The 18,829-nt window shown below is 47.6% G+C and overlaps 1 protein-coding gene across 1 annotated transcript; it reads right to left on the bottom strand.

Moving 5' to 3' along the window:
- Positions 1–2,050: 2,050 nt before the first annotated feature.
- On the bottom strand, positions 2,051–12,678 carry LOC144150219 (uncharacterized). The gene is made up of 5 exons (XM_077682071.1): positions 12,437–12,678; positions 11,312–11,526; positions 5,379–5,663; positions 4,403–4,541; positions 2,051–2,784 (listed from the first exon to the last, which is right to left on the bottom strand). The coding sequence occupies exons 2-5, from the start codon at positions 11,516–11,518 to the stop codon at positions 2,600–2,602; spliced, it is 816 nt and encodes a 271-aa protein (XP_077538197.1). The 5' UTR covers positions 11,519–11,526; positions 12,437–12,678; the 3' UTR covers positions 2,051–2,599.
- Positions 12,679–18,829: the final 6,151 nt, after the last annotated feature.

Here is an 18,829-nt window from a genome sequence, read left to right as displayed (position 1 = left end):
TATAGAACTCCAGCGTTCGCCGCTATCGTGGCAACACTTGCTCGGAATGAGAAAGACAGGTTATAGCGTACGTCCCCCCCAAGGTGATGTCCAATGATTACAGCTTCCAAAAAAATGAAGGAAGGGGCCCCCACTTATGTATCAACAACGATAGGGCAAAGGTGTTGCGGCAGCGAAGAGGAAGCAAGTCGGCTGCAATCGTGGTGGTCGTGAAGGTGGCGTACAGCTTCGCTACCTTAAAATCTTACGCGCTAGTGGGAGCTTCCTTCATTTTTTAAGTGCAATGCACTTCTTAAGCGACCCTGAACCTGCGTCCACCGGCGATGTCCGCATAGCACATACCCACGTGGGGGGATTGGCCAGGAATCTCCTCGTCTTCCTTGGCAACGGGGGGAGATGGGCGCGCGCTGCCTGGCCGCTGACATGGCACATACCCACGTGGGGGATTGGCCAGGAATCGGGCGTGAGAAGGGCTAATGCACCCGCTTGAAGGAGTACTGACACGAAATTTCAAAGCTGAGATCCGCTCTAGCATTCAAGTACAACGACAACACAAATAGGTGTCTGTGCATGGCACATACCCACGTGGGGGATTGGCTAGGAATCGGGCGTGAGAAGGGCTAATGCACCCGCTTAAAGGAGTACTGACACGAAATTTCAAAGCTGAGATCCGCTCTAGCAATCAAGTACAACGACAACACAAAATAGGTGTCTGTGAATAAATGCATCTTTCTTTCTTTGTAGTTGTGTGTGTGTGTGTGATCTCTCTTTCGCGAACATTACCGAACCGCGCAAATTCAACTCGTGCATTCGCACTTTCACATTCTTCCCCTCGGGGAAATGCAGGGAATTTTTTTTTCTGGCTTGAGCTTCTGGGATATACTCGTTGGGGCTGATGAAAGCAAATAATTGTCGAGAGCTGGATGTAAATAGTACGCGCCAATGAGAACATTTTTCGCACCTTCAACTTTCACCTTAACCCAGCTCAAGATCAGACTCTCTGACCGCACAGAAAGACTTCTTCAAAGCAATCAGGTCTCCGCCGGCCATGCTTTTGCCCTGTCGCAACATAATTACGGTCATTACGAAAAACGGTGACTCATCCGTAAAGTGCTCGGCAGAAACAATGTGGTGAGGTAATCAGGTCTCCGTGATGCAGTACGAATCGTTATTATTCAAGACGAGACTAAGGGATTAGATTTTGTGCGTAACCCACGAACATTTCGATAGTAGAGTGGGAAGCCTATTCCAAATTGATGTTACGTTGTTATGAGGTTTTTTGCTTAGAAACCTGCTGGACCTGGGTGTGATCCTCAATGCTGTCAAGTGCGTTTTATTTTTAAAACCCGTGCTAATAGTGCCCGCGGAGGCCTGCGCACGTTGGCAAAAAACAATGCAGGCGGGTGGGGTCACTACAGACACTGTACGTTTTTCTCCCATTCACTATGTCGGAAGTACCTCCCCAACGCCCAGGAGCGCCTATGGAAACTCCTCCCGACATCGCTAGTCGTTCCCTCCTCCACAAGATCCACCCCGTTAAGTTGCCTTTCCCCAGCTGTCCCCTCTGTGGCTCCCTTAAACACGCACTGCTCACTCGCTCAAAGTGGGCCTGTCCTCTCAACCCATCTCTAGCATCGAGCACTGGGCAGCTCGCAACCGGCGGTTTAACTAATATCTTCTGGCTGTCACAGCCGGGGACGAGATGTCACCGTCGCCGCGAGCCTTCGGCCGGCGGCCACCGCGGGCTCCTAATCCAGCTTTTTAAAGCGAAACTTTCAGCTTATCACTGATGTCTCACACGCGAAAGCGCACTGCAGGAAAGCCAACTTTTTCTGGCGATGGTGATGATAGCGGGTGAAGTGCAGAAGCTTGGCGACAGCTCCGTCAGGCCCCCTTCCGCTAAAGGTTGATGCGAAGCCGACGGTGGAGGTGACGCAATTTTTCTTTCGCCCATTTACTAGTAACTTCAAGCTCTCTCTCTCGTGGTTCACATTTATTCACGTGAAAAAGATGTACAGTAGCGTGTCCGACAAGTTTGGCGCATTTTGTGCCGCCGAAGGGATTAGGGAAAGGTCATCGCCTCCTGTATTTTACAATGTCAAACGCATCGCACGCTTCCCTATATGGGAGTGAGTGGTACGCTCGTAGTGCCCACATGTCGCAAGGTGGGACCCCGATCTTAACCGGGATCACCCAACCGTAACTGAATTCGAGGGAGGCTTGTGCCTGGTTGCCAAGGCAAACAATGTTTGAGATTGCCAGGTAATGGCGCTCTCGCATGCGTTAGAAAACTCAGAGCCGCGGCGGAGCACGTTTTGCCAACGTTTGCCGCTTTCCACCACGCGTCGCCCCGAGATGAACCGGTCATGTGACTAAAGCGCTGGGAAGGCTAGCGATTGGGGGGAGAGTAGCCGGAGTAGAAGGAGAGGGCTTGGTTGGGCGGTCCGGGCTGAAGCATTTGGCATTGTAAAAATACAGGAGGCGATGGGGACGACGGATATAAAGTCTGGAACTGAAAGGCACGCCACGGTGCCCCCTGGCGGAGATTTTGTGTAATAAATAAGGCGCGATTTAACGCGGGCGCTGCTTTCTCGGCGCCCTAGATGTCGTTCGGCTTGCTCTTCAGCGCCGGGACGCCCAATCGCTTGGGCCTGGCGTTGGCTCCGAGGGGTCCCCGCAGCCCGAAGCCCTGCTGAATGGCGACGTCGGCGCAGTTGCGGTACGTCTCCTGCGGCCCGCATCCGAGCGCCATCGTGCCGTCGCCGCAGTCTCCCCAGTTGTTGGCTGGAAGCAAGATAAAATTCGCCAGGCTTCGTAAACATACCCAAACGTAACGGCCCCCAACATTAACAAGCAGGGAAGGTAGCAGCACTGATGTCGTGGACATCCAGATTTGCAGGCATCATTGTAGACAGCTGAGCAAGCAGTCTAATTATACGTCTAAAGCGACAAGAATTGGGAAGTTTCTTGGAGCGGCCACCACCGCGGAACCGATGGAAGGTGCCTTAAAAAAAAATTGCCACCCCTTCCTGAAGAAAATGGAGAGAAGCGCGAAAGTTTTCTCACATCGAAACTGCGTCAAAAGTGCGTCAAAATCTTCGCCGAAAGGTTCGTCCAATGGATCGTCAAAACCTTCAATGGCCCGAATCGCAAACGCGATCCATTCTTAGCGCACTAATGTAGAAAACGTATGCGCGAACGATCCAAATGTACACTGATACGTGATTTGTGAGACGAAGGTATACTATTGTGCTCCATCCTCATGATCGATGCGTGTATTGTCTTATCTGAAACCGTCATTTTTGGCGATTTTTAAGCAATCGCCTTGACACAACGGGAGCCCGGTTTCACGCACGCGCCGTGTGTCGTGCAAATATCTTATCAGAGCTTTTCGGTCGACCAACTGGTCTATGAGAAAATCATTCCTCATCTGCTCGCCGTTGTCGCCTGAGCTTACTTGACGCTACGCGCGCGTTCTGTTGCGAGAGACTCTTCCGGTTCCTCCGATGCTCCGTTCCAACTTACCGGTGTCGGTTAAGATGCGAGAGTGTAGCTTCGTCATCTAACAACCGAGCCAGTCTCTCTCCCCGTATACATCCGGCCACTCTTCCACTTTAACAGCCGCGGTGGCTCATTGGCTAAGGCGTTGCGCTGCTGAGCACGAGGTCGCGGGTTCGATTCCCGGCCGCGGCGGCCGCTTTTCTGATGGAGGCGAAAAGTAAGAACGCCCGTGTGTACGATATTTCGGAGCACGTTAAAGATCCCCAGGCGGCCAAGATTAATCCGGAGCCCCCCACTACGGCGCGCCTCATCGCCTGCGTTGCGTCGGCGCGTTTAACCTTACAATCGATCAATCACTCTTACACGTCTTTTTTTTTCGCGCATGTGCATGGATTTGCGGTGGAGTTATCTGCGTACACGCGACCATCGAATTGTATTTGGCCTCGCCTTATAAAGCTTCACTTTAGAAGGAAAATGCTATCTTATAATAAGTGTTAACTAATTAAAAGGTAAGCAAGAGCAGACGCACAGATTTTAAATTGCGAGAAACGTTTCAAAACAAAACACAAGTTTGTTGCCACATTAGCACGCATAAATGTGGCGGTGGCATCGTTTCTGAGTTTGTACAGCAAAGCAGCCTGCATAGAAGTTGTCTTGGATGTTCTCTTCACGAAGCAGTCTTCTTTGACAGATTCGTTGGGACTGGATCAGTGCTTGTAAGGGCGCATGTTCCGCTGAGGGAGCAACGTAGCCCTCTAATGTTGAAATCCAAGTTCTGCCTAGCTATACACTCAGGCCACATTCTGATGAGGGGTGGACGCGTGGACTGTGCACAGTTAAGGTGGCCCGTGTACAGGCTACGTTGGTGACTACACACTTTATACGCAGAGAACGTCCTTACCGGACCTCCAGTGCCAACGCAGGACGCAGTGTTCGCAGGTGACGCCCTCCGGCAGCTGAACCTGAATCAGGTAGAGCCCGTTGGCAGCAGTCGGCAGCCGGTAGCGGGTCGGCGGTTCGTCCGAGTAAAAGGCCGACTTCTGCGGGCAGAGGGAGACCGAGAAGAAATGTGGACGTTGGTAAACACGCGCATTTGACGGTAGGAGTTGACACCGATCTGACAGATTTCTGTTGCTTCTGCAGGCATTTCGGCTCGGACACATGCACGTCTTCCTGGATTGTTGTGCTTCCTTTTCTCTTTCCTCTGTTCCCCCTAATAGGTCAATCATCATCATCATCATAATCATTATCATCAACAACAGCATCAACAACGACTAAGACGACGACTACGACAGCAACAACAGAAGCAACAACAACATACCCAAGCGGTATTGAGCTTAGCAAAAAATGCGCCCACTGCCCGTGTCTAGTAATATAGTTAAACTTTAGGGAAAGAGGGAAAAAAATGGTCGCCATTTCGCCCTGCGAAAGTTGATCCAGCGAAGCTATTATAACCCACTAGAAACGCTGATGGGAGAGCGTATGAAATGTTTCTCGTCGTCTCGGTATGCTTGTCTCTTGTGATCGTCTTCTCTGGCGGCAAATGCCTGCCTAGGCTGACCTCTCTTGGGCAAGAACTGCTCTATTTAGTGACACCAGTCCTGCCTAGCCTTCGAAGATAGTCTGCAAACAATCTTTACCATGCAGTAGCACATGGTGAGGGGCCGTCCCATTCATTCATTGCGGTTTCGATGCTTGTTTTGTGGTTTCCCTAAAGCTTTAACGCGTGATTAGTCTGACGCGTGCGCTGGGCCAGAACTGCTGGGTGTTTCGTTCACGACACGAAATTTTCCGACCAACCAGAGGTTAACAGCTTCGCTGTAAAAAGTATGTTCCGCCAGCGAAGTCCGCTCGAGTGGGTCTTCTCTCATTCGTACCTTACGCGCCGGCCCGCTGGCGGTGACGACCGGCAGCAGGTGGCGGTCGAAGCACTCGTCGCTCTCCGGCTCCTCCCACGAGCGCCTGGGGCAGATGGAGAACTCGAAGTGGCCCAGGTGGTTGGTCTCGAGCTCCACGGCGATGTCGACGAGCGCGCCGGGTGCGTAGCGGCGCACCGTCACGTTACGCGCGTACATGCTGCCGGTCTCGTGCCGCCTGGGACGCGGCTGCGCGTAGTTGTCGCCGCACACGCCGCACTTGCCGCCGTTGTCCTCCCACTGGGCCTGAGCGGCGCAAAGAAGAAACTCTGCTTATTAAGGGCTACTCACGGAAGCTGGCCTCTCGGCGGCCGTTCCTGAGGAGAAAATCATCGGCTCCTGGCTTTCTCCGTCAGAACATGAACCCAGCGTTCCACGAGGATTTGCAAACAGAGCAGGGCTGAAGCGCTACAGAGGAAGTACGGAGGACGGAGCGATGTATTGTACACTGATGCTGCGGAATACCATCGCAGAAGAGACAAGATTGCGGTTGCGTCCGATGGGAACATGGTCATACGCGCATGCTGCACGATCAGAAATAGGTCTGTCACAACGGCGGAAGAAGTGGCGATAGCGCTGGCAGCTACGTTAAAAATACCAAAGTAATTATCTGCGACTCTAAAAACGCCATAAACAATTATAACAGAGGACGAATATCAGCTGAGGCGGTCAGAATCCTTGCAAAAAACCCCATGGATCATCAGGTTTTACTAATCTGGACCCCGGCCCATCAGGCTCTCAGAGGCAATGAAGGAGCAAACGAGCTCGCCCGAGGACTCCCTTTCCAGGCAGGCTCAGGCGCCCCTTCCACAGGACACATATTGCCCGAAAAAGACAGGATGTTCACCTACCGAGAAATAACTCAATACTACAGGTTAACAAGAAAAGAATACCCGGACGCAGACCGCAAACTCAGCGAGAAGGAAGAGGCAATCTGGCGAAAATTACAGGTTGGAACCTTCCCAAATCCGCTACTGCTTAATAAACTCTACTCAGGTCAATTTGAACCCAAATGCAAACATTGCGAAAGCCTGACAAGCATGGTCCACATGCACACAAAACACAAGTTAGCCTGAATGGGAGTTTCTTGGCTGGAATACGTCTTTTAAACTCCTCACGACAGACGGCCTGCTCCCACGTGTGGTAGAATGATGGTGGAAAAACTGCCAGTTTACACCGGGGGCCACAAGCCGTCGTAAATAAGCGCATTTACCACGGTTGTACCTCTTCACAAAACGCAGTATCTGGCTGTGATTACTGCGTTTGTCCTAATGGGAGTATTAAAAACTCCCACGCCACCTCCATTTCCTTCTCCTCCTCCTTCACCCCTTCCTCCTCTACGCGTCCTTACAAAATGGCTGCCAGTTGGTGTCGTGTGTCGTGTGAGCTCCAGCGTCCCCGAAAATTTATTGCCAGTGTGAACTTGCGGCCGCACGAACGGATGTGAAGTGCTTCCCAACAACCGAAGCTCGTTGCGAACATTGTGGAACCAGCCTGGACTGACGTGCGACGGACTGCAACGTCGCCTCCGTGTCACCGACCTTCGAGCCGACGCAATACGCCAGCGAGCCGACGTGAGGCCTAAATGCAGTGAACGCTGAGAGTGGCTCGTTAAACACAACGCGGTTGTGCTTCTGCGAGGTGGTTGAAGGTAAGATTTTCACGTTTTTTATTGTACGCAACATTTTGGGAGACTTCTGCCCCTTCTAGCGTCAAATAAACTCAACGTGTTTCCCGCGCCACTGCACGGGCGATTCTCTGCCACTGGAGGTGAGCGTTGTGCGTGAAAGACGGCACCATGCCCGGAACGTCATTGGGGAGGCCGAACAGCGTGAAAGCAATGCGTATTAGCGCGGGTCTCGAGCAGAACACTCACTCATTCACACTCGCAAGCAGAATGAAAACTGTCCGAACTCTGGACGGCTGTTAGGTGTTTTTATTAGGCTGTGTCTGTGGCTTACTGGCAAGCGAGGGTGAAGTTGGCCGGTCAAACGTCGCAGGACTGCCGCTTTTCTTGAGAAGTAGGTGTGGTGCCAGCCGCGCCTGCTACGAGGAGGGTGACTGCCGCGTGCCGCCGGCGATTAATTGCTTTCACTGGAAAGGGGGAACGTCGGGGCCCCGTGGGAGCTCTCCGTACGCTAGGCGCGTGTAACTATAACCAGCAAACGCCATTCGAGGGAACATTCTGTAGAATCGACAGACGACTGCTTATTATTTTTTTTTTGAAGGGGGGCACGCGCAGGCGTCACACCGACCGAAATTTTTCCGTAACTTTCGGTGAGGGGAGAGAGGGGCAGTGCGGGGGGTAAGACCTGAAGCTCGTTCCCAGAACACTACACGCAAGGAAAAGAGGGAAAGGAAGCATTTTGAGAAGTTGGTCGCCTTTTTGAACAGCAGAACACTTCGTTTTGACGAACTAGTGAGCGCAGGTGTCTCGGACAGAAGTGCAATTTTGCGTAGCTTTAAACATTCAGACATTACGGAAAGTTGGACACAAGAGTGACAAGTTCAGCGTCTTTACAGTGCCGTTTCTTTTCTTTTTTTTTCAGGTCAGATGCCCAATATGCTTATGTATTTGTTACCGCAGATTTAAAGCGTTTTGCTATCCCTCTAATGAATGTGCTGCTGTGGCTTCCAGAAGAACGTGCCAGGGGGTGCGGCAACGTCAGCGTTTGGGAGGAACGTGCAAGCAAACAGCGCACCGACGACATGCTGACCTCATTGTTTGCAAATTGCTTAAATTTTTTTTGTTGAGCAGTGTTGTAGTAGATAAAGTTCTTACCAAGATACCTTGTGTTCTCGATGTAGGTGTTTTGTTGATTCAGTGTTTTTATTGTCTTATTAACGTGTTCACACGTATATCGTATTCATGTAATTTTTATGCAATAAATTGACTGTGCAGAAAACAAACTTTTCACGTTTCGCCATTCAACGTTTGAAGCGGAAAAAGACTAGAAATTACGTGATCCCCAACGAAAAATAAAAATGCGGCCTGTGCCCTTATTAAGAACTCCGAAATGCAGTAATAAATTCCACTGCAGCGCATATATATGAAGCGCACAAAAACACACACACAAAAAAAACCTCGAATGCAGGTCAACACTGCAACCAATGCGCCCCCTGAAAACTCCCAGTTGGAGGAAACAATACACTCCCAATGGTACCCCTGGAAACTCCCATTGTAGTGGCAGTAAAATGAAACTCCCATATGCTACTGAAAAAACTGCCGAAATAATGGGAGTAAGGCGAAACTCCCATTCGAAGGAGTTTTGAAAACTCCGAATTGGTACTGAGTTATGACACAAGCCATTTACTCCCATTCCGGCTTATTTGTGTTCTGTGTGTGATATGGACGTGCCCACAGATATCCGACAGCACAAACACCATAGACACATGGGAGGCTCTGATGCTCAGCTCAGACCTAGAAGCCCAACGGAAAATCATCAATCAAGCTCAGGCAGCCGACAGGTCCCAAGGGATACTGGCCGGTTTTAAAAAACCCATTGATTGATACTAAATAAAAGTTTTTCATCATCCGTCATCTACGCACAAGGCGACAAAAATTAAAGCAAGCGGGAAAAGACCGGAACTCCCGCTGGCGCAGTTTCAAGCAGGGGGCGCGCGAGCACTGTGAAGGCGGGAAATTTGAATCGCATGGGGTGGTAGCAGTGAGCGGATAACGGCGGTACAGCCCATGATGGCGAATCACTGCTCCGCAATTCCGACAGCTGTGACATTAAGTGGAACGGCTTTATATTTTTTATTTGCGAAAAATAAAAAGACGCCATGTACGCCTTAGCGGATTGTGGGTGTCTACAGGGGAGCTGGACGAAGAAAAACTGAAGGCATCTCTTGGAGCTAACTCCTAACAGCGTGCTGGCCGTGTATGCGACACCATGGGAGACGTGGTGAGCATACCCGAAGCGACAATCTGAACAAGGTTCTTGCGAGACCAGCGAATCTTGTTTGCCGACGCAGCGTTAACCTCCGAAAAAACATTTTGTGTCGAAGCACGAATTCTGAACGGCACATGCAAAGGAAGTTTTTATTCGCTTCACGTCGATTGCAACATATGGGGGAAGGGGGGGGGGTGAGGTCGCTACTGTTTCATATGTTTTCTTATATGATTTTTTGCATGACTGTTGGGATAGAATTGACTATCAGAGCAAAGTAGTATTTTCAATAAATCAAACTTGTATTTAGTCTTCGAAACCTGTTTGAAGCTTTCGCCTCAATATTGTAGAACGCGAGTATTCGAAGCGCTGAACTCCTCGTGAACATTTTTATAGCGCACGCAAGAACCACGCTTTTCGTGCAGCTAACCTGCCTCTGCCTGCTATCGGCAATGTATACCCAATGTATACCCTATAAAGGGTCAAACTGGGCGCTGTTTTAATGAGAGAGCGCGGGAGCACAATCTTTCTGTTAAAAATAAATCGGGCGGGCATCTGGCTATGCATTGTAAAACCTGCGGGTACGTTCCCAAGCTTGAAGACACCGAATTCCTTGCACGAGCTAAGGATCAGACAGAAAGAGAGATTATAGAAGCCTACAGAATTAGAGAGTTTGGGAAAGATTGCGTCAGCACGCCCTCGGTAAGCCTCCTACCCACTGAATTAGCCTTCTTAGAAGGTCATGTTTAAAAGATTTCGGTATTTCTAGTCACTTTTAGGCTTTTTTAAATGTTGCCTCGCGCACTCTGTGTTAGTCACCACTTCCGTTTCCCATCCCACCCATGCTGTTATTCTATTTTCAGCGTTTTTTATGCCTATTGGCTCCGATTTTATGCTTTTATTCTTTCATGCTTGTTTTAGGGTAGATACGTGTTAATACAAAAAAGCGTGTGCAAACTCCAAGTTTGATTTGTTTTAACTGCTCATAAGTCTAGCAAACGCGAGCTGTGTTGATCTTAACTTCGATTCTTATACCCGTGTTTTCATGTCATCTTATTCTTAGAGGTTTTATGCCCTTTTGGCTCTAAATTTACTTGTTCATCTTTGTTTTAAAGTGCGTCACGGTTTTTGGAAGACGTACAAAGTCGTATCTGTTATCTAGTGCCGTTATGTTACGCCCTTTTATCGAATTGTTTTGTTTTGTTTGTTGTATTTGATTTGAGATTTTTGTTACGCCCTATCGGGTGGTGCAAATGGTGATAGGAAAGAGGGGGACACCGGTGGGGGTATATATTCTGTCGTGCTTTTTCACGCAAAATAAAGTTGGAAGTTGCGCCCGTCCTGTCCTCTCGTCTCTTCGTCCTCGTCTTCTACGCAAACTTATTCCTTTGTACATACTTTAACGGCCTTTGCCATACAGTGCGGCCCAAAATGGCTTTGCACTGCTGGGGTCTGGCTGTTTCCTCTTTTCTGGGATCCGCTGTCAGTGTGGAAAGAAGCTAGGTCGACCCTCAGCTCTGCTCTTATCCATCCTTGCACCACTGTGCAAGCCGCGCCAATTTTAGTGATGGCTGATATGACACCACTGCTGACGATTATGCGCCACTTGGGCGCAAAATTTGTTTGTTTTTTTAATTTCTTGCTTTTTTCTTGCTCAAATAAGCGTCTTTCATGACTAGAATGAAGCTGAGTGTTTTAGAAGTCCGTCTGTTCCGTCGTGTACGTAGTTAGCCCGTTGATTGGGGCACGACTGCGCATGCGCGCGCGGAAGGGCGAGAAGGAAGAGCAAGGAGCGCACCCCTCCGTGACGAATGCGCGGAAATGGCGAAGGCCGGCCCTCGGAACATATCTCCCCTGACCGCGACGAATGCCCAAGTGCTCAGACGGGTCCCGGTCATGACGGTAACTACGTACATGACGGAACAGACGGACTGCTAAAACTCCATTAAGCGAAAGCTCTGAGCGCACGAAGTGTTCAAATGCAATAGCGGAAATTCTTACCTTTATACCACCACAAAAGAGTTCCGAGTCCTCGAAGTTAGGTGGAGTGTCGTAGCTTACTCGCCACATGGAGTTTCTCGCCGGTGGTTCCAGCATCCTCCCGTGGGCGTGTACTCCAGGCGGGTGGATAATGAGGAAGAGCGCGGAACACAGGACTAAGGTGGCCGGTTGAGGTGCCGACGGAAGACCATTGTCGGCAGGAAACATAGTGATTCCTGAAATGATGGTTTGTTTGGAACTCTTCACAAACTTGCTTTTGTTCTTCTCAAAAAAAGAAATATGATGGCAGGAGGTTACAAGAGGGGCAAAGAGGCATAAAACCTTAAAAAAGAAAACAGAGGGCGGTGTCCTGTGATTATAAGAAACTTCGTGGGTAATATTTTCCCAGGGACACGCTGCGGTGGCTCAGTGGCTAAGGCGTGGATCTGCTAAGCCCAAGGACGCGGATTTAATCCCAGCCGCGGTGGATGCTTTTTCAATGGAGACGAAACGCGAAAACGCCTGTGCGTCGAGATTTAGACGTACGTTAGAGATCTCCATGTGGCCAAAATTAATTCGAAGCCCTCTGCGACGGCGCACCTCCTTGCCCCTATGTAGCTTCGCCGCGTTAAACCGCCCAAAATTAGAAATATGTCTACCAGGTCTTAATAGGAAAGATGAGTACGTGTGTGTCAAGCCAATCGATACCCTTGTTTGCCTTTAGCGATATGTATAAACTGTAGGTTCAATCCCACCCATCGCTAACCGGTTTTGAAATCTTTCGTAACCCTTGAGTGAAGGTTTCTCGCGATGCCTTTCAAGACCATGCACTGATAAACGCAACACCAATATTTAAGTTACTGAAGCCCAAGCGCCTACCTGACACCAGTCTGGTACCGTGCTAACTGGTGCTACAATTACCGGTGCCCTCCAAGGAGGCTATGGAAACGACACTTCCGGTACTACACAAAAAGAAGCAATTTCGCCCATTCATTTCTTTCATTAACATTTGTTTACATAATCTTACCGAACACTGGTTTATCTTACCGAGCGCCCTCAAGTCTTCCCTGATGCATACGCCCTGTTCAACATGAATAAATTAGCGCAACTCATGATAATTACACAAGTGATTCTCACGAGCCATACCTGACTTCTCCAAGCGACGCCTCCGACTAGATTCAACTCCGTCGCTGGTGTACACAGTCCTCTGATCTTCCTAGCCGTTTGCTACCGCAATACGATATAACGTATTGCCTGCTTTCCGTACCACGTTAAACAATTAAATTAACAATGGGCCTTTGGCGAACCCGTAAATGAGGCACAAAGATCTGCTCTGCCGGCCAACAGCGACGGCCAGAGACTCCAGGACTGACTAAGGGATGTTCACAGCGGAGCCGTCCAAAACGTGTGTGCAAGACAGCCCACCAGGGCACGTGGGTCGCCAGCAAGAAAGGGTTATGCAAGAGGAAGAAGGGGTTTCCTCGTCCTCCACTGCGCCCATGGCATGTTGGCCGGCTTACGGAAGACGCGATAGAAGCGAAGGAAAACAAACACAAAACCGTGGCAAAAGCAGAGGGAGCCGAATCACCATGCAAAAGGCAAAAGCTGTGGCGCGCGTTTACGCAAAGATGTATGCAGCTGAATTTGCGTTGAACTAAAAGCCGCCTAAACGGAACAACTTCCTAGGAGGTTTTTTTTTTTGGGGCGTCTAAAAACGGGACTCATGTCCGGCAAATAAAAAAAACAAAAAAAATGAAGGTCGCGATAAATGGAGGAGATTCCGCTGGTCCCTACAAGGAGGAGCCGTATATAACAAGATTTTGTTGGGTGTATATGTTTATTTTGATCAAACGGCGAGGCGTTTCCATTTACATGTCCCGTTGACCGGCTCACGGAAGCCGCAAGCGTGGCGTAGCAATAAAAAAAAAAGCCGTTTCGAGTAAGATACGGTACATTTCAGGCAGAAAGAAAAATAGGCCCTCAATCCTTTATTTATAGCGTCTTGTTTCGCTCCGCGTCGAGGCCGGATCTTGTTTTTAATCGCGGCAGGTTGCGGTCGAACGGAGTGAATCCTTCTAGGGGTCTGCGCGGCACGAAGAAGCGTCACCGCCGTCGTCTAGCACCGGGTGGCACAGTGGCGCAAGAGGGGTTTGTTGCGTCAACGCGTGCGGCGCTGTTGGGGTCGTCGTACCGCCGATACGCGCCGCTCGCTAGACGAGTTTTACTATCGTGGTGTGTGCGTGCGCGTGCATGCGCGTGTTCGGTTAACCTCATTTTCTGATAACTAGTTTAATAATATATATATATATATATATATATATATATATATATACAGAAACATAGGTCGGCAGTCTACAACGCCAAAGGAGGCATAGGGTTGTGGTTAGGCTCTATTTTTTACTACGGTTAATGAAGTTAAGATTTTTTTAAATATAAGGAAGAAAAAAAGAAAGAAAAACACGCGTGTTTTTCTTTCTTTCTTTCTTACGTATATTTAAAAATGTTAACTTCACTAACCGTAGTAAAAGAAATAGCCTAACAACACCCCTTTGCCTCCTTTGGCGTTGTGGACTGCCGACCTATCTTCCTGTATATATATATATATATATATATATATATATATATATATATATATATATATTGTTACGGTAAAAGGGAGGTTTATTTCCTGGACAGGACGGAGAAGCTTCACAGGAACGAACGGGGCTCCAAACGCACACGACTGAGGATCGTTCCTCTTTCTCTTCCATCCCAGTGATTGCCCATCCGTCATGTACATGTCCAAGTATGTGAGTACATACATACATACATACATACATACATACATACATACATACATACATACATACATACATCCACACGCATGCGTTTCTCTTCCAGTATACAGAAATTTGAAACAACTAAAACATAAATACCATAAAAATAGGTATCCGATTTTCAGGACAGTGGCTACATATGTATTGTCGAAATGACATGTTTCGTGGGGAAATTATACCAAACCAATACAAAACTTCGAAAAATTACAGACGAAGATTAATAACCAAGCAGCACAGACATCTGCAGCATAAAGGAAAAAAAAAATATATATATATATAGTAGAGACAGATACAAACGAAAGGGAGTCCTCTCTCTGAAACGTCAGTAAACTTATTTTTATTTTCTACGTCTTTCTCGTTTGTCTCTGTCTCTACTAACCTTATTTTTTTCGCGCTCTGTGTGAGTTTTTATCGTTTCATACTATATATATATATATATATATATATATATATATATATATATATATATATATATATATATATATATATATATATATATAGCTTTCGAGATACTTACAGATTCTTCTATAAGGTTTACAGCTGTTTAGAAGGTATGGAATGTTGTTTTGTAGTGTCTGGAACTTATAATTAGAGCGGAAATTCGGGATAAACGAAAGATCAGAACTGCGGGTGCTAGCCTATAGTTTCAGTTTTGCCGTAAAGTAGCTCTTAGAGTGATAAGGTATTTGTATTGGGGAAGAAAGCGAAAAAGAGAGCAAAATTTCTTAATCATATGTATGGTCTGCTTCGGTAATGTACGTGGGAAGCAATGTTCTTGGTGAGAATAAATAAGACACATTTTCAATGAAGCGTATGATTTTTTTTGCAGCAGTAGATCCTTCATGATGCTTGTTTTCGTTATGGCAACCCAACTACAATAATTAATATCGCGGAAAGAGCGCGTGATAAATGTCAAGTGCCACCCTCATTGGTATCACCACTTACAGCGAGACAACGCTCCATTCGTGGCAGAACGTTTTCTGAAAATGGTATCAACATAAGCATCCCAACTGACGTGAGTAGAAAAAGTGGCGCCAAGAATTTTATGTTGGGCCGCTAGGCCATACTCAATTTTAGAAACGTCCGACAATTTTGTGTGGCCGTTATGACATCCGTGCTACACGAGCGTTTCGAAGGCCTTCGAGTCGATTGTCATTTGACTCAAATGACACCTTTGAGCTGCTACCCGAAGTTTTTGAAAGGCATTTGGTTAAAATGGCATTTGAGTCAAAGGAGCACGACAACTGACCTTTGAGTGTCTCAAAGGCCTTTGAAACACGAACGGTCGTACCTTCGGGCTCAGTTTCTGCAAGCCGTAATAACAAGAACAATTATTTACGAGTAAACCTTGGGGTTTGAAGTGCAAGATCGTCATAATTTTTCACTTGTTTTCGTTCTCTGCCACTCGCTCTACGATTACGGGGTAACTTGGTACTCTCAACAACGACGGTGCGAAAAAAGGAACTGGCTGCCTTGTGAATATTTTGTGCGCTCTTGTAGATCGTTATCAATTTGATCACCAATAATTGCTTTTTCCGCATTTTAACTATCAAATTAGATTTTCGCAAAGAACAAAACATGGCAGCAGCGGCGGCACCAAAACACGGCGGGCGAACGCAGAAACTTTCAACTGCCTTTGAGAATGGTCGTGTAGATCGACAGAACTCCTTCCAGTTCGAATGAACTTTGAAATTTCGAAGGTCATGCGACTGAAATATCCTTCCAAACGCTCGTGTAGCACAGGTATCATAATCGTACACATATGTCTAGACTTCACCACACATGTTTCACCACACATATCCTCTCACAACACCACCAGAACATTGAAAGAACCGAACCAAACACGGCAAAAACAACAGGAGGCTGCGTAGTATAATGCATCGGCTCATTCCACTAACGAGGGGAACGCCGAGTGGTGGCGCCATGCGTCCAGCTGCCCTAGGGTGCCTGGATGTTCCTCCTCGCCGCCCCTCCGTGACGGGTGGAGACAACTGCGTCGTCTGCTACGGAAGCCGCCATGTTGATGAGCCCCGCTGCTGGGGCAGCGCGCTGCAAGCACGGGGATGTGCTATCGGATTCTTATATGCACACGCATCCCGTGGCCACAAACCGCTTCCAGAGTGAAGGAGAACTTATTTGTGGGCTTGTTTGTACGTCTTAACAGTGAAAACACTGCGCTAGCTAAGTCGACAAGACGAAATAGCGGGAGAAACACGGCACACAGAGGCGCATCCGTGCGCTACCGCGTACGTGCGTCTCCCACTTTTTTGTTTTGTAAACTTAAGTCAGCGCAATTTCTCTACACTTTTATATGTAACACGCATAATAATGCATCAATGAGGCTCGCTTCTTGATCGTTAGTTTTGGTTTTAAATCTCATCTGCGAAAAAGTTGCGTCTTATAAGTGCATTCGACCGGCAATGTATTGTGCAAAGACTTCGCGGGAGAGGTATGTTACATGAATCGCTCTGTTCTTCCACTAAGTCTGTCTGATTTCGCAGTTGAAGGATATTAATCATGAGCCTTCTTTGCCTAAAATCATAGCCGCAAAAAGCATACCTTGTATATGCAAGATAATGCGCAAATGGCGAAGCGAGGACTCAGTTGTTGTAGTAGTGTATGTAGTTTGTTTCTCCTAGGGGAAAACAAAAGCTAAAAATGAATGAACGAAATAGCAGAGGCTTATCTAAAGCATCGCGGTTAACACATAAAGAAAAAAAAGAAAAATCTGCCAAGAAGCCCCAACTGTAAACGCTTTGTAAATGAACAAAACTGCCTAATTGGCGAAGCCATTTAATAGGTACAATAAATAATGGCGCAGCATGCAGAAGTTAATTTTGGGTGAGGGGGTGGACCTTAGAGCTATGCACGGGCCGAAATGTCTAGGCCCAGCCAAACCTGCCCCGATAGAGACACGGCCCGGGCCCGAGAAATTTATAAAAATTGAGCCCGAGCCCTGACCGAGCCCGACGAATATTTAAAATCTGAGCCCGAGCCCGGCCCGAGCCCGACAAACTTCTAAAACTTCTAAAATAGAGGCCCGGCCCGAGCCCGCCAGAGTGTTGTTAAATATCATCCCTAGTTCGACAAGATATAAACATGAACTTGAAGAAGTTTGCTGTTAACGTAAAAAGCGTAAGCACAAAGTGAACGCGACTACTTTAGTGTTGTTAAATATCATCCCTAGTTCGACAGGATATTAACATGAACTTGAAGAAGTTTGCTGTTAACCTAAAAAGCGTAAGCACAAAGCGAATACGACTGTCTAAGATTTAAATTTCCTTTAAACTTGGACCGAACTTTGTACAACTTATCCTCACTTAGAAGCTGTATTTTCGGTAGCCGTGTAACTTCATTTGCCACATCATTTGCCAGTCTTCGAAATCAAGGCACACCTTAAATGATTCCGAGTAAGGGGATTTTTTTATTATTGTAATTCTTCAACAGATATTGCACTTTGCGTTCTTCCATTCCTTGCTGAAATTTGATCAGACGATTCGTCCGGTATCACCATTTGAATTTTGTCTTTCCCTCTAGTTACGTTGGCAGCATGATTTTATCTGCGCTTCTGTTCTTTCTTGCCTTTAGTCATGGCTCTAAAAAAATTCTTGCGCGAAATAATTATGGGCTCTGCTTAGAAAATTGGTTCTTCAAACTCTGCACACACTGCGAAATCCAGGCCACGTTTGTTCTGATTGTTTTAGTTTGAAAAGGAGAGAGCAAATGCAATCATGTTGTAGTCGGTGGCTGGAGTGCCCTTGTTTTCTGGCCCGCTCTCTCCCACTAAACTGATGGTTTGATTGATTGTAGGGTTTAACGCGCCGACGCAACGCAGGCGATGAGGCGCACCGTAGTGGAGGGCTCCGGATTAATTTTGACCACCTGGGGATCTAACGCGCGCCGAAATCTCGTACACACGAACGCTTCTGCTTTTCGCCTCCATCAGAAAAACGGCCGCCGCGGCCGGGAATCGAACCCGCGACCTCGTGCTGAGCAGCACAAACTAAGCTGATGGGACCCAGACGTTTCGTTTATTGATGTGAAGGCTTTCTAAGTGCAATCGTCTTTTTATCGTATCTTTTAACAGCGCGTTAGTGAATCAGCACTTCCTTTGGTTTTGTTTTCACTTTACCTGAAATATGAACAAGAAAACTTCCTCTTGCCAACAATTCAGAATTTGCTGCACAGGATAGCCATGCCTCAGGAACTGCCCGGGCCGGATCGGACCGGCACGGCCCGACAAAATTTTGGTTAAAGCCCGAGTCCGGCCCGGGCCAGAAATAATGCGTGCTACCCGGCCCGAGCCCGGCCCGCGAATCGGGCCGAGCTCGGGCTTTCGGGCCGGCCCGGGCCCGCGCACAGCTCCAGTGGACCTACCTCCAAAAATGGAGGAGGGGAACTTGAAAGAAAACTATCAGAAAAAAGAAAAATCGATTCACAATCAATTCATAATTAAAAGTAAAAGAATTGGGAATCATTTGGTAAAAAAGTTAAAAACAAACAAACACAACCAAACAAAGCGAAAAGTCATGAAATATAATTCAAAGGGAACTGATTACGACAGAAAGTCTCCCAGTTTGCTACACACAGCTACATCTCGTTATAATACTCAAAATGATGCAATGAAATCCCAAAAGTACGTGTCTGGTTCAGCACCTTCACTTGATCAATTAAAAATATTGCACAAGATACCACCACAGAAACATTCGCCAACATTCGCCAA

This window comes from Haemaphysalis longicornis, unplaced genomic scaffold (assembly GCF_048455015.1).
Source record: "Haemaphysalis longicornis isolate Haplotype H1 unplaced genomic scaffold, Haemaphysalis longicornis Haplotype H1 scaffold_8, whole genome shotgun sequence".
NCBI classification, from domain to species: Eukaryota; Metazoa; Arthropoda; class Arachnida; order Ixodida; family Ixodidae; genus Haemaphysalis; species Haemaphysalis longicornis.
This window is presented reverse-complemented; position numbering and strand designations above follow the sequence as displayed.